This window comes from Mycena indigotica, assembly GCF_014461135.1.
Source record: "Mycena indigotica strain 171206Taipei chromosome Unknown Mind.scaff0005, whole genome shotgun sequence".
Lineage (NCBI taxonomy): Eukaryota > Fungi > Basidiomycota > Agaricomycetes > Agaricales > Mycenaceae > Mycena > Mycena indigotica.
Genome location: NW_023503004.1, coordinates 4,940,708 through 4,954,517, shown reverse-complemented (window position 1 = coordinate 4,954,517; position 13,810 = coordinate 4,940,708). Strand labels below are relative to the sequence as shown.

At 54.7% G+C, this 13,810-nt stretch overlaps 3 protein-coding genes across 3 annotated transcripts; 1 reads left to right on the top strand and 2 right to left on the bottom strand.

Annotated features, from left to right (window-relative positions):
• Window positions 1-6,825: 6,825 nt before the first annotated feature.
• Window positions 6,826-9,346, bottom strand: MIND_00647900 (Peroxidase; the record flags this gene model as incomplete). Its single annotated transcript, XM_037363211.1, has 16 exons — window positions 9,025-9,346; window positions 8,889-8,968; window positions 8,742-8,837; window positions 8,640-8,696; window positions 8,439-8,591; window positions 8,052-8,394; window positions 7,975-7,999; window positions 7,906-7,922; window positions 7,812-7,857; window positions 7,637-7,761; window positions 7,562-7,586; window positions 7,421-7,510; window positions 7,314-7,369; window positions 7,150-7,265; window positions 6,912-7,091; window positions 6,826-6,864 (listed from the first exon to the last, which is right to left on the bottom strand). The coding sequence occupies exons 1-16, from the start codon at window positions 9,335-9,337 to the stop codon at window positions 6,826-6,828; spliced, it is 1,761 nt and encodes a 586-aa protein (XP_037221132.1). The 5' UTR covers window positions 9,338-9,346.
• Window positions 9,347-10,034: 688 nt separating this feature from the next.
• On the bottom strand, window positions 10,035-11,016 carry MIND_00647800 (HEME-HALOPEROXIDASE domain-containing protein; the record flags this gene model as incomplete). The annotated part of the gene is made up of 4 exons (XM_037363210.1): window positions 10,035-10,245; window positions 10,299-10,592; window positions 10,639-10,747; window positions 10,800-11,016. The coding sequence occupies 4 exons, from the start codon at window positions 11,014-11,016 to the stop codon at window positions 10,035-10,037; spliced, it is 831 nt and encodes a 276-aa protein (XP_037221131.1).
• Window positions 11,017-12,020: 1,004 nt separating this feature from the next.
• Window positions 12,021-13,324, top strand: MIND_00647700 (Fungal pheromone STE3G-protein-coupled receptor; the record flags this gene model as incomplete). Its single annotated transcript, XM_037363209.1, has 3 exons — window positions 12,021-12,228; window positions 12,279-12,458; window positions 12,510-13,324. 3 exons carry the CDS (start codon window positions 12,021-12,023, stop codon window positions 13,322-13,324), a joined length of 1,203 nt encoding a protein of 400 aa, XP_037221130.1.
• Window positions 13,325-13,810: the final 486 nt, after the last annotated feature.

The window sequence follows — 13,810 nt, the reverse complement described above, 5'->3', positions numbered from 1 at the left end:
AAACACGGTCGCCAACCTTAAACTCCGGAGACGGAGTGCGTCTCCGGTCATAGTAGCGCTTGTACTCCTCTTTGGCCTTAGTGAGCGCGGCCTTGGCTTCGGCAACACCAGTGGCAATCCGGTCGCGGAACTCGTTCACGGACTCCATAGCGGAACGGACTCCGGGTTCGAAGCCCATGCGCGGAAGCCGTCCCCGTGTCCGTCATGAAGGGGACTTGCTGTGTGGAGGAGTGAACGTGGTTGTTGTAAGCGAACTCCGCGGCCGGAATCAGCTCATCCCAGTCGTCCTGCTGATAGTTGGTGAAGATCCGCAGGTACTGCTCCAACTCCTGGTTGACGCGCTCTGTCTGACCGTCGGTCTGCGGGTGGTACGCGGTGGACGTGGCAGGCTTGATGCCGATTAGACGCCAGAGTTCTCGGGTGAAGTCCGCGATGAACTGCGAGCCGCGGTCGGAGATGTACTTCTCCGGAGTCCCGTGGTGCCGCCAGACATTCCGGTAGTAGAGGCGGGCTGCCCCCACTGCATCGACCGTCGTATGGCACTCCGAGAAGTGGGCGCGCTTTCCGAGGGTGTCAACGACCCCCATGATCGCGTCGTACCCATGGGTCTCGGGGAGCTCGACAATGAAGTCGACGGAAACGGTATGCCAGCGTTCCGGAGGCGTTTCCGTGGGGTGCAGCTCTCCGTGGGGTAGTCTCCGGAGTGCCTTGGCACGACAGCACAAGTCACAAGTTGCAACGTACCGGCCGATATGGCGAGACATTTGAGGCCACCAGTAGTTCCGGGAGACTAACTCCAAGGTCTTGAAGCGACCTGCGTGTCCGGCGACTCGAGTGTCATGGCAGAGCTCGATGATCCGTCTCCGAAGGTCCTTGTCCTTTGGTACGACAATCTTCCCACGAAAGTGAAGAAGACCACCGGAGACGGCCCACTCGTCGGAGCGTGAGGAGCGGGGGCCTCGAGCTTGACCTTGGACCTTTAGGAGTTGCCGGGCTGCTAGTGCGACGGGCTCCTCCAAGTCAGGCTCACCAGAGAGGGCATCGCGAATGTCGTGAAGGAGTTCGGAACCAGGACCGGAAACGGAAACGCCCTTGAGTGCGCGGACGTGGAAGAGCTCGGGTCGAAGAAGGACGACGTCGGAGTTGTCGGAATCAACTCCGTGATCGGGTCTCCGAGAGAGGGCGTCAGGTCGACCCATGTCGCGGCCAGGCTTGTGGTGCAGCATGAAGTCGAACCGGGAGAGGTAAAGGGACCACCGGGCCTGTCTCCGGTTGAGGTGCTGTGTCTTCCTGAAGTACTCCAAATTCTTATGGTCAGTCCAAATCTCGACGGGATGCGCGGCACCCTCGAGGAAGTGTCTATACTCCTCGAGTGCGCGGATGATCGCAAGCATCTCCTTGTCGTGGATTTCGTAGTTGCGCTGGACATCATTTAAGCTTTTGGAATAGAATGCTACAGGGTGCCACTTCCCGTCCGGGGCGGATTGTGAAAGAACCGCCCCCGTCGCATAATCAGAGCTGTCCGCCTCGAGTCGGAAAGGCCGTGCATCGTCCGGAATCGCCAGGACCGGTTCCGAGGTGACTGCGTCCTTGATCGCTTGGAACGCGGAGGCCTCCGCGTCGCCCCAAGTCCACTGCTGGTCCTTCTTGGTGAGCACGAAGAGCGGTCGCGCAAGGGCCAAGAAGTCCCGAATGAACCTGCGGTAGAAATTAGCAAACCCAAGGAACTGCTGAACATCCTTCTTGTTTTCCGGAGTCGGCCAAGCGGAGACGCCTGCGACCTTGACGGGGTCCATTTCGACGTGGTTGTGGGAGATGATGACTCCGAGGTATTCGATTGACGATTTTTCGAAGTCGCACTTCTCCGCTCGGAGGTACAACTTATGCTCCCGGAGTCGGCGTAAGACCTCCTGGACGATCTGCCGGTGTTTCCGGAGGTCGGAATGGGCGATCAGGATGTCGTCAAGGTAGATCATGACGTCTCCGGAGAGGATGAGGTCCTGGAAAATGTCATTCATCATCGTTTGGAACGTCGCGGGAGAGTTTGTCAGGCCGAAATACATCACCAAGGGCTCGAACAGGCCTCGGTTAGTCCGGAAAGCCGCTTTCCACTCATCACCTTCCTTGATCCGGACGTTGTTGAAGCCCCAATGGACGTTGAGTTTGGTGAAGTAACGAGCGCCTTTGAGCCGGTTGATGAGGTCGTTGATCAGCGGAAGGGGGTACCGGTTTTTGACAGTCATTGCGTTGAGAGCACGGTAGTCCTGGACGAAGCGGAGTCCGCCGTCCTTCTTCTTGACGAAGAAGACCGGAGACGCCATCGGAGACTTGGAGGGGCGAATCCGGCCCGTCGAAAGCCCTTCCTCGATGAACGCGTCGAGCTCGCGTTGCTCGAGGGGCGAGATGGGGTACACCTTGCAGTTGGTGGGCTTAGCGTCGGGGACAAGTTCGATGGCGTGGTCCCAGGCTCTCCGTTCCGGTAGCGTGTCGAAAGACTCCTTGTTGAAGACGTCCTGGAACTCCTTAGCCCAGTCCGGGATGTCAGAGGGCGGAGGGGCAGAGTTCCTGGCAAAGGCTTCAGCTAGACGCTGCGAGACGGTACTGCCAGTATGTATCTCCTCTGAGGGGCGGAACGAGGTGTAGAAGATGCGGTCACCATCTTCAAGCTGGCCATCGTCCTTGTCCTCGTCGGAGTCCGGCGTCAGATCAGGCAGACTGGAATCGCCATCGGAAACGGAATTGTCTCCGTCGTCGGGGCCGGAGAGGTCCATGGCACAAACCAAGGGGAACGGGCCGGAGCGGAGACGCTTCTGGAGCGACCGGAGTCGCCGCAGCTCAGTCCGTTCGACGTGTTCTTCCTCGCGGCAAGTGGAGCAGCCGCGGGGGCACCGTGTCATCTTGACCTCCTTGGTTTCTCAATTGATCTCTGGGTTATGCTTCCGCAGCCAGGAGTACCCCAGGATGAGGTCTTGCTTACCAAGATGGGTGACGGCCAGTTGGACTCGTTCGGCGTGTCCCTTGTAGTGCAGGACCAAGTCCGCGATCTGTTTGATGGAGCCTGCGTCATTGGGAGTGCCATCGACATTGAAAACCGGAATTGGCTGGTCGAGGGTGCGGACCGGAATGCCATTCCGAGCGACATAATTTGTGTCGATGAAGTCGGAGGTGGCACCACAATCGACCAGACCAGAGACTCTAGCTCCAACGGGAGGTGGAGGGAGTTCGCCCCAGGGGTAGCGGCGACAGTGTACTGCTTGGGCAATTTCTTTTCCCAGGCAGTGAGGCGACGAAGGACAATGACCGGAGTCGCAGGCGGAGTCGGAAACGGAATCGAAGCGGGGGCAGGAGAGGGTATATCTTTCGTTTCAGGCTCGTTGTAGGGCAAAGAACTGCATTCATTATACAAGGAGGCAAAACGATTTATGGACGCGAACGAGGGCACACCAGTCACTCGTCGCGGGGGACAAAATCCTCTCCGGGCATCGACTCCGCCGCCGTCTCCGGCAGGGCAGCTGTGTTCGTGTAGCAGGCGATCAACTCCGCTAACATCTCGTCACCGAGTTGTTGGATCACCTCGTCGAGGATGTCCATTGAGCGGACGTCGGCGGGGAGGGGGCAATCCCGGGCGAGATGGTTTGGGTCGCCGCACCTGAAGCAGGCGCGACGAGGGGCACCCCGAGCCCTGGTGCGATCCAACTCCATAGGGACGGGAGCTGGAGGCGCCGGAGCGGGGGCGCGGGCCGCGGGTGGCACGACCGGAGCCACCGGGCGGAAAGGGGCCGGAGCCGGGATGCGGTTGACCGGAAACGGAGTCCGAATCAAACCGCCAGATGTCTTGGGGGCGGCTGACTTGATCAGCTTGGCCCGGACCAGGGCCTCGTATTGACGGAAGGCCCGGGTGCGCCAGCTGAGGTAATCCCGGAGGTCCGGGGGGTCGTTCGAGGACGTGATTCCATTGTTGATCAAGGGATCAAGTCCGTGGCAGAACTTGGTCACCTTGACCAACGCGTCTTCGAATCCGGCGAGGTCCATCAGGTCCTCGAAGTCGTCAGTGTACTGGTAGACATTTTTTGTACCCATGTGATAGGCGGAAGTCTCCAGTTTGGAGAGAGCGTGATCTTGCTCGTTCTCCTCGACGAACCGGAGTCGAAACTCGGAAACGAACAAGCCCCAGGACGGAAACAGAAACGGGGCTTTGCTTCCGTGGCGCTCCGCCCATTGCTGAGCGGGTCCTTCTGCCATGAACGACATGGCATAGCGGACGGCCTTTTCCTCGCTCGCCTCTCCGTTGACCACGAAGGCCTCAGGGGCAAGGCGGGCGTAGGTGCGGACCACGTAGAGGAACGCGCGGCTGCGTTTCCGGTCGCCGTTGAAGGTGAATCGCAAGACTAATTTTGAGGCGAGGTTGATGTCGCCAAAGAGGGCTTCGGAATCGCCCTGGACCGGAGTCGGAGTCGGAATCGACGTCTCCGGCGATGGTATTTGGGGTCCGCCAGCATTATTAGCAGCAGCAGCAGCAGCGGAAGCCTGGTTGGTGAGTAAAGCAAGGGCCTCAGTTAGGCTATCGATTTTCGCCTCGAGTGAGTCCAGCCGGTCGTCTGCGGTGGGAGTGACTCCGGACGGCATGACGGGTGCGGGGACCAGAGGAGTGGAGGAGGAGGGGACAAGTGGCAGAGGCGGTGACGAGGGCGGAACGGACTCGTACTCCAAGCCTGAGTCAGCGCCGAACCTGGCAATCTTGTCCGGTTGATCCCGTAGAGAGTTTCTTCTACTGTAAGGGCAACCCTGGAGGCCTGAGATCAAGGCCTAGCAGGATCCAAAGCGTGAACATTGGTAAGCAAATACAAACGAAGCTGACCTAGCAGGGGAGGATCCAAAGAGAAGAAACTCTAAGGGTCCGCCTGCTAGGGAGCTGACTATATACTGCTTGTCCGTAGCTGCCGCTGTCAGGCACAGAAAGCTTGGGCGGCGTCGCAGGCAAGGTCCCAGGGCGACCGTTGGGAGGGCGTTGACGGATCGGTGATTGTGCAGGCAAGATGGAGGGCCGGACCGGAGACGGAACCGGAATCGGACCGGAATCGGAGACGTCTCCGAGGGGCCGAAAGGGAGGTTCCCCTGACAAATCTACACAAGTCCCATTTCAGAGTAGTTTCAGATCTGGAAATAAGCACATTCAGGTCTCATTAATATTGCTACTTGTTTGACACAATCAGTGTAAGGAAGTATTTCAAGTCACTATTACTGATTGAGCTTCTGGCCACCATTTATGCAAGGCTCAATATTCAATTGATATGTCAGTATTTTTAATCAGTTTGCTTTGTGATATGCCGCTTACCGTCCAACCTTAAATCATACCGACCGGGAGTGACCAAACTGAAAGTGCCCTGATTTGTGACGACCACCCCATCACTCATGCCGCTGTCACACTGTCACATCAAAGAGACTCCTGCTTTAAAATACTAAAATACTTACAAAAGAAAACAGCTTGCCCAGTAAATATTTTGCACAGTATTCCCAGAGTATGGTAAACCAAAAGTCATATATGCATGTTCAAGACATATTATTTTATTGGTAACAAATGTAAATAATCCTAGTACTTGGGACAACTTATACAGTTCATACCAGGGACAATCACAATTTACAATTTAATAACTTGAACAGATGGAAAATGAAACTTAAAGAAAGTAGACTTGATTTGCAAGTAATGGGATCATATATTAATTTCTCAGATAGGATATGAGTCAAAGCTAATATCAACAGACCATTTTCTAACCATAATCTGTAGCAAGTAAGTAAATACGGGGAATATTCCACAAAATATAAGACCAGATCTGGCAGGTCCAGCAGCAAAATGTACCCAATATATCGGAGATAAGTGGGAAAATGGCTATTATCTATATATTTTGAGAGAAAAAAAGAGAAAGAATTCAGGCAATAATATTTTTTTGAAAAAATATTGAGGCTTAAGTTAGATGCATCTATTATTCACAAATATTCTAGATTTTATGCCCTGATACAGAACTTGAGTTCTCCTTGACCAGATTAAGTGTTCTTTTCTTGATTATCAATTAAAGCTGTTAAACATTAGAATTATGTTCTGCTTTGGGAACAATCTTTGGCAGAAGCCCTGGTGTGATTCAATGCTTTGAAGGGATATTAAATCAAGCTTAAGCTCCTGCCAGGATAATTTAGAATCTGAAAATACCCACAATTGCCGGTCTTAGACCCAATTGCTACTACAATGCTGTATATATCGGACACTTTTTATGTACTTTCAATCAGTTTGTGCTACGCCGCTTGTCGGCCCTACCTTGCATCATTTGAAAAAAAAACTGATCTTCTGTGCCACAATTATTGCTCATTGAGAATTTTAAACATTTGACTAGCAAAAATGTTGAAAAACACCTTGAGCCTTACTCAGATATATCCATCATTCATTGTTGTTTCCTTTGTAAACATTCCAGCTGAGCAAATGTCAAACAAATGTGGCAGTTTTACTCCTCAGTCTTTTGTGTCAAAAATTTAGTTGTACAAAGGAATACATATGTAGATAAACTTCCTGGGTCCTGGGATCTACTCTTGTTTTTCTCCTATAACTTGCATAAGGGGAAATTTCTAAATCAGCCTAGTGCATAATAGTCTTGCAAGTGCCAAGGCATTGAAGGATAGCTCATGACTTGACCTCTTGATTAGCTTGCTACAAAGTGTCCAGTCTGGGAACACAAAATTCAATTTATCGTAGGGGCCTGAGGTCTGAGACGGCAGAGATTAACGATTACAGTTGTCCTGGCATAAACCATCAAACCGCCGAGAATAGAATACTGATCAATCTGTGGCTTCCGCAACCCTGATCCAAAGTCCTCCCTGCCAGTGCATTGAGTAATTTGCACATATCCATCGCAAACGCTCACCTGAGTCGACATCGTCAAATGCATCTTCGGCCGAAAGCGCTCGATGCCCTTCCGTCCCGGCGCGCCTTTCCACTCCGGTGGCACGCGCGCCGCCGGCGGGCAGGCCTCCTCGTCGAGCGTGAATCCCGAGAACGATTGCAGGAGGCGGATCAGCATGAACGACATCTCGTTGTACGCGAACTACGCAAGAGATAGGCCTGGTCGAGCGGCAGCATTAAGACAGCAGAAGAAGGCTTACCTGTTGGCCTAAGCAAATGCGCGGACCGGCGTTGAAAGGCAAGAACTGGAATGCATTGGAGAGAAGGTATTTCTTCACGCGCGCATCGAGGAAGCGGTCCGGGTCAAAGTCGTCCGCTGTGAATGAATATCAGTGAGATTGCGCATGGGATGTATATTGCGCACCGTCAGGCCCCCACAAATCTTTGCGCCGCTGCATAATGAGCACCGAGTACGGGATACTGGTGCGGATAAGCTCCTGCGTTCACCTGGTCGCATAGAAAAAAACATACCTGGTGCCAGCAGGGATGTAAATCGGTTTCTCGTTCGGGTCGGGTGAAGGCCACGTCGTTGCGTTGACGGACGAGCGCACGTTAAATGGACTGCGGCTAAATGAGCAGCAGGGCCTAGGGGTAATGAAAAACAAAACCAACACAGGAGGGTACAGCCGGAGAGCCTCTATACAAGCATGAGAATCCTTTTACCAGATGGGAATAGGGAAGACACACCGTTGATCACCGCGCGGAGGTACTTCATGTCCTTGATATCCTCATAGGTTGGCTGACGGGAAGGGCCGACGTGGTCCAGAACTTCGGCGCGCAAGCGTTCGTTCACGGCTGGGTGGATGCACAGGCTTCACACTTGAATGAGATGACAGCAAGGGAATGACGAAGAAAGACGAACAAGTACATGACCATCGTGAGGGTGTGCATGGTTGTGTCGCGTCCGGCTACGTATATAGTCAGCATTTATATTCCCGCAACAGGAATAAACAAACCCAGAAGAATATTCAAGCTGGAACATAACAAAATGAGTAAGCGATCACTTGAGAGATGAAATAACCAACGTCTCATCCTTCAAGATAGTATGATCTACACACCGCTTAAGCAAGTCGAACAGCGCAATGCTTCCGTGAACACTCACCAGAAGTCGAGTTTAACAGCTCGTCCAGCAACGTCTGCGCCTCGCGCTTCTCCCCACCCATTGCATCTGCAACCTTCTTCCGCTCGACCGCCGCCGCGATAATGGGGTCCAAAAACGCACTGACGACCTTCATTGACTTGGCCGTCGTGTCCTCCCACATCTCTGCAAGCGGCGCAAGAAGACCGCGCTGCTCGCGGCGCGCGACCTGCTCCATAGCCTGGCTGAACGCCTCGATGAACGCGTTCTCGTCGCTTGTCGGCGGGCGCTCACTGCCGAATACATTGGCGTTGTGTGCGTACGGGACGGGCGCCTTCAGGCTGTTTACGCACGTGCCAAACAGCATCTGCAGCTCCGTCAATAATGTATGGTGGTGTAGGGGAGACAGACCTCGGTGGCGGAGTCCATAGTGAAGCGCGCAATAAGGTCTTGGAAATCGACCGCATAGCCCCCGCGTGAGCGGGACTTGAGCGTCGTAATAACGAGCTCAGCGTTTCTGTCGAGCTCTTCGAAGTGGCTGATGCGGTCTTTAGCGAAAAACGGCTGTTCCGAGTAAGCGCGCTATTGAGAGAGGATGATATAAGGACGAACGCGGGTGATAGTCCGATGGAACTTCCACATGTCGCCGTCGGAGTTGAAGACGCCGGTCTGCATGCCAATGAGCTAATAGAATGGGTCGAGACGGGGACCAACTCCGAGGACACTGCGCATAATGTTCTGGAACCGCGGGCCTTTTTCATAGTTGCTGAAGTCAGTCGAAAGAACGCGTTTGATGTGCTCAGGGTCAGACTGTGTCCAAAATCAGGTCAAGTCCGGCAGAGCAGAAAGGCGACTGCGCACCGTGACTATCGCGTCCGTCCAAAACATCCTGACATTAACCACCGGCCCCAGTTCCGCCATCCAGTTCGTAATCGTCTCCGCTGTGCAAGCCCGCCGTCAGTCGCATATACATTCCAGTGAACCGGGCAAGACATACTCGGATAGCCGTAACGTGAGTTCCACATTAGACGGCGCAGCAAGTCGAGATTGCCAAGCCAGCGCCCCTGAGGTTGCGGTGCGAGTCGGGCACCAAGCGCAGCAGCCTCGCGCGCATGTTGACGCTGTTTGCGCCAGATGCTGAGTGCGCCGAGCGTGGGAAGGCTTGCGCTCGCGACAACAGCAGTCGCCCACAAGGGCAGCGCGTAGTCGAGGAAGCGCGAGCCATGGTGAAGGGCGATGCCAAACAGGAGGGGCCTGGCGAGCACCGGGAGCACGGTCTGCAAGAGGAACCGCACGCCGGGAGAGACCATGGTGGTTGTTTGAAAAGAGGGATTGATGGCAGCTGGTCGTGTCACGCTACAATTTATCGTTCGCCGACGGCAGCCGCACACCCGCGCAGCCGAGCCGCAGTCTCGCTTTTTGAGCCGCACACCCGGACGCGCAGTCGGTATCCGAGCGGATGGCTCGGCCCTCGAATGTCTTCTGTTCTTACTAATTGCTCGAGGAGAAAATTGATTTGGCTTGTTAACAGTCTTATTATGATTATTATTTAGTACTTATTGAGTAACCTTTTAAACCTTTTGTTTTCTTTTATTTACCATTTGCTCAACCCCACAAATAAAACGGAAATAAAAAGGGTTAAAACCGTTTATAAAGTTTGTCAAACGGAAAGTGTTGGAGCCTTATTAATAACAGAACCCCAGGCGGGAAATACTTTTGCCTTGGCGTCGGAGCCGCCGGGCCGTACAGTCCAAGATCGTTGAGTTGACGATAGTGCCATTTTATCTTGGAGTGCGAGGCTCGCACTCCAAGATAAAATGTGTCCACCTTTTCCACTATGTCACCATGCCTGAATAGATTGTGGAATTTTTCTCCTGGTGAAAACGGGGATACCGCTTCATGAAGAAAGCAAGAACACAACGTGAATTAAATTCAATATGGAGAGAGCAAGGAGCAAGAACGGAAGGAAATTATCTAATGGTAGAAATTGCTGCGACGAAGTCCTCCTCATTGAACAAGCAGCGCCTGCAGCTCGTCGTTGACGACGCTCGTGGGGGACAGCACGACCGGCCCGCAGACAGATGTCTCAGTCCAGTTCGACGCGTCGCGGATGGCGTGGTCAAGCGGAGAGAGCGTCGCGGCCGTGATCTTGGTCGTGGGGAGCTTCCAGCCCTCTTGCACGGGGAGGCGCTCTTCGCGGAAGAAGATTTGGACGAATCTGGATTACACATCAGTATCAGTATTAGTTTACCAGAGGCGGAGAGGACGCACTTCTTTGGCGCGATGCCGGTGAGCGGGTCGCCGAAGATGCTCAGGTACAGCGAGTTCTCGTGGCTGCGGAGGACGAACTCCTTCTTCGTGTTGACCAAAAAGGGATTTGTCTCCTTCGAATGCTGCAAGCGCGCATACTGCACGGCGGCAGCAGACGTCGTGTTATAGTAGTCCACGCCGGGGTTCGCATTCGCCATGACCGAGAAGGTTGTCTCATTAAAGTGGATGTGGTCACCGGTGCCGTCCCCGAAGTCGTTTCGCGAGATGGACGCGTCGTGCTCGACGAGGTTGTGCCTGTCGCATTCATGAATCACTTAGTTCAAGGGAGAAAACGGCTTACAACGAAAGAGCGCCCAGGCTCATGTTCTCAATTGAGCCGAAGTCGTTCCTTGAAAGCATCCCGAATTTGGCCGCGATGAGAATCGCATCCCAGTCAACGTTAAAGCCCTCTGTTGTTGTTTTGTTAACACATGCTTGAAAACAGCAAAGCAAAAGACGCACTCAAGGAGGCATCCATGAGCGTCTTGACGGTGAAGTTCTTCCCATTATGCGGAAGGTAGCCGTGGTTTGCCAGCGTGTTGAGGCCAGGGCACGGGCTGCGTTCGTCGCCGGGGCCTGGCGCAACGAATTTGTGTGAGCCTTTGTAGTCAGTGGCGAATGCCGAGACAGAAGACGCCGCAAGGGCGAGTGCGAAAGCGGCGGATAGAACGAGCTGCATGTGGAAGTAAGAACAAGGGTGATATCGAGGTAGGCCCAGCCCACCCAGTTTTTATAAGAGTACGGTTTGCTGTTGACGTTAACCTAACTGGATTTCCTCGAACCACCCTTCGATTTCCGCCAGGTTGACAACGCTGGGGGTCACAAGCAGCCAGTTCCGAGTTATCCGAACGGCGACATGTCCGCCGCAGCCAGATGGTCATGCACCTTCGTCGTCTGGGGCTCGTCGGAAGGGGCGGAAGCTACTCTGAGCCAGAGGTCTGAGCGTGGGAGCTTGTAGTCAGCGTGCTGACGCACGTCATTTCATTTCCGCCGCCTCCGATTGGCTGCGCTGCGGCAGTGCTGAAAATTTTCTCCCTTCGCAGAACCGGAGAAAGACTCTCGAAGCGGTAGAGAGCCGCCGTGGGGTGGCGCTCGCACGTGTGTGTACATTGTTCGGGCAGCCATCGTGCCGCACTGGCCAGCAAGATGGGGGTTTTCGTCAAGACGTGGGAAGTCACGGTCACAACAAGGATCCGCGTTTTCGCATCTTATTTCCGCACTTACACGACCCCCGTCGCTATCAACAGCGCCTTGGGAGATGGGGCGGACGGCAATCCGTCCGGCTTGTGGTCTATCTTCGCGGTGGGTATCTTCGGCGTTGACTGTGCTGTGAGTGGTCGCTCTTCACGCCGTCCCAAGCCTGAGCTCAGGCTGAATACAGGAGCAGCGGCTACATAGCGTTGTTTGAGCCTTGCTGGGAAGGGCCCTTTCTCCGACGCAACATACGACTTCATCTGTCTTCACGCCGTCAATGCAGCCTGGTGTGTTTTTATAGCTCCTCGCACTCGCAGTTCCTGATCATCTTCCCGGTCTGTTCGTGCGTCGCAAGGAGACGCCGGACAGTGCTAAAAGGGCCTTCCCCATCAGCATGCCCGCGCTCTCGAGTCTCGCCCCGTCGACCTTCGTTGAGCTCCTTCCAGGCCCGCGGGCTGGGCCTTCCTTCGTCCATTCAACCTTTTCGCCATGCCTAGTGCACTCCCGGCAGCGCCGTTTATCGCCCTCATTCTTCTTCTCTTGACGGTCCCGCACCACTGGCGGATGCGCAGTTTCCCGACGCTGGCGATAATAGTGTGGCTTTCGCTGCATAATCTCATAGAGGGGGTGAGCGCGGCAGTCTGGGACGGGAATGTAGACCCCCGGGGGCTGCCGGCGAAGGTCTATTGCGATATCAGTGCGTCTGTCTCTACTCTCCGTGACAGCGCATAATACTGATGACGGCAGCCACGAAACTGCTCCTGGGGGCGGAGGTCGGCTTGCCGGGGTGCTGCCTGTGTCTTGCGAGAAGACTATACAGGATTGTGTCTGGATACGGCGAGCTCTCTGGTGCGGAGCGCTGTCTATATGACCGCGTCATCGACATTTGGCTTTGCTGGGGGATGCCAATCCTAGTCATGGCTCTTCGTGCGTCTCTTGTTTCCTTCCTCAACCAAGCAACGTTGAAATACCTATTAGATATCATCGTCCAGGGTCACCGTTTTGACCTTATCGAGGACATCGGTTGCCAACCCGCGATATACTTCTCGTGGCCGTCGCTCCTTATCCTCAACCTCACCGTCTTCCTCTCCGGCATTCTTTCTCCTGTCTACTCCGCCTGTACCTTCTACAAACTTTATACCCGTCACCGCACTGTCCGCGTGCGCATCCAGTACCACAGCAACAGCGCTGGCAGCAAGTATGCCATGACTTTCGAGTCTTTTGTTCGCCTGGTTATCATCACCTTCCTTATAGGCACACTCACGACCGCGTTCGTAGCTTACGTTGCATACAGCGCGTTCTCTGAGGAGGGCCTGCAGCCATGGACCTCGTGGGCCGACGTGCATGATGGATTTGGCAACATCTGGCAGTATCATCTCGTGGACTTCGAACATGAAGACCTCGTGGAGCTGTATCTCTTCTGGTGGCTCTGGCCTGCCGGTAGCGCGGTGTTTTTCGTGTTTTTTGGGCTCAGCGCAGAGGCGCGGGCGGAGTGGCGGGAGCTGTTCGGGCGGCTGGGCCTCACACGCCAGAGGTCCGCAACAGTAACCTTCTCGGTGGACAGTTTCAAGTTTGACTCGGCCTCGGACGCAGAGAAGGGCACAGCTTGGAGCGCGGTTATGGATGTGAAGCACGAATCACTCCCGCCCACGCCCCCGCCAAAGCCTCCGAAGCCCAAGCCAGCCGTGAAGCCGCTGGAGGTGCTGGTAACAGTGAGCGTCGAGGCGCCCGTTATACGGCTCCTCCCGGTCCGGCCGCTGCCGCGTCCCCCGCCGCGTGTGGCCGGCGAGTAGATGAAAGGTCTTGTCCTTCTTTTGGATTCTGTATTTTGTAGAAGAAACATGGAGCATTGAATGAAGAGGCTCTCTGGATGGTTGGGGGGTTTTGAGGAGAGCGTGATTGCTTTTATCTGTTGCTAAGACGGATTGAAGCTCCTGACGACTGCCGATCAGCGCTCATCTATCGCGCGCCGGAGGCTTCCTATGGCAATCTGCCAATCACATTGCGTTTGCCGACATTGTTTATAAAGAGCGCGACGACGCGACCGGGTGATGCTCCGACGATGTCCGCAGGCTCGTGGAGATCATCTGCAAGCAATCTGCCACAAGATGTGCCTGTGACAACACGTGCGTGCTCGTTCCCGTTCCAACGGCCGGCGCTCCTGATGCCAACACGCCACAGAGCCGGCACCCATTCCCCCGCTGCAGCTCTCCAGCGTCCGCGCCAAGCCTCCGCCGTCCCGCCCTGCCAAAGTGCTCGCGCAGACCACGCGCGCGCTC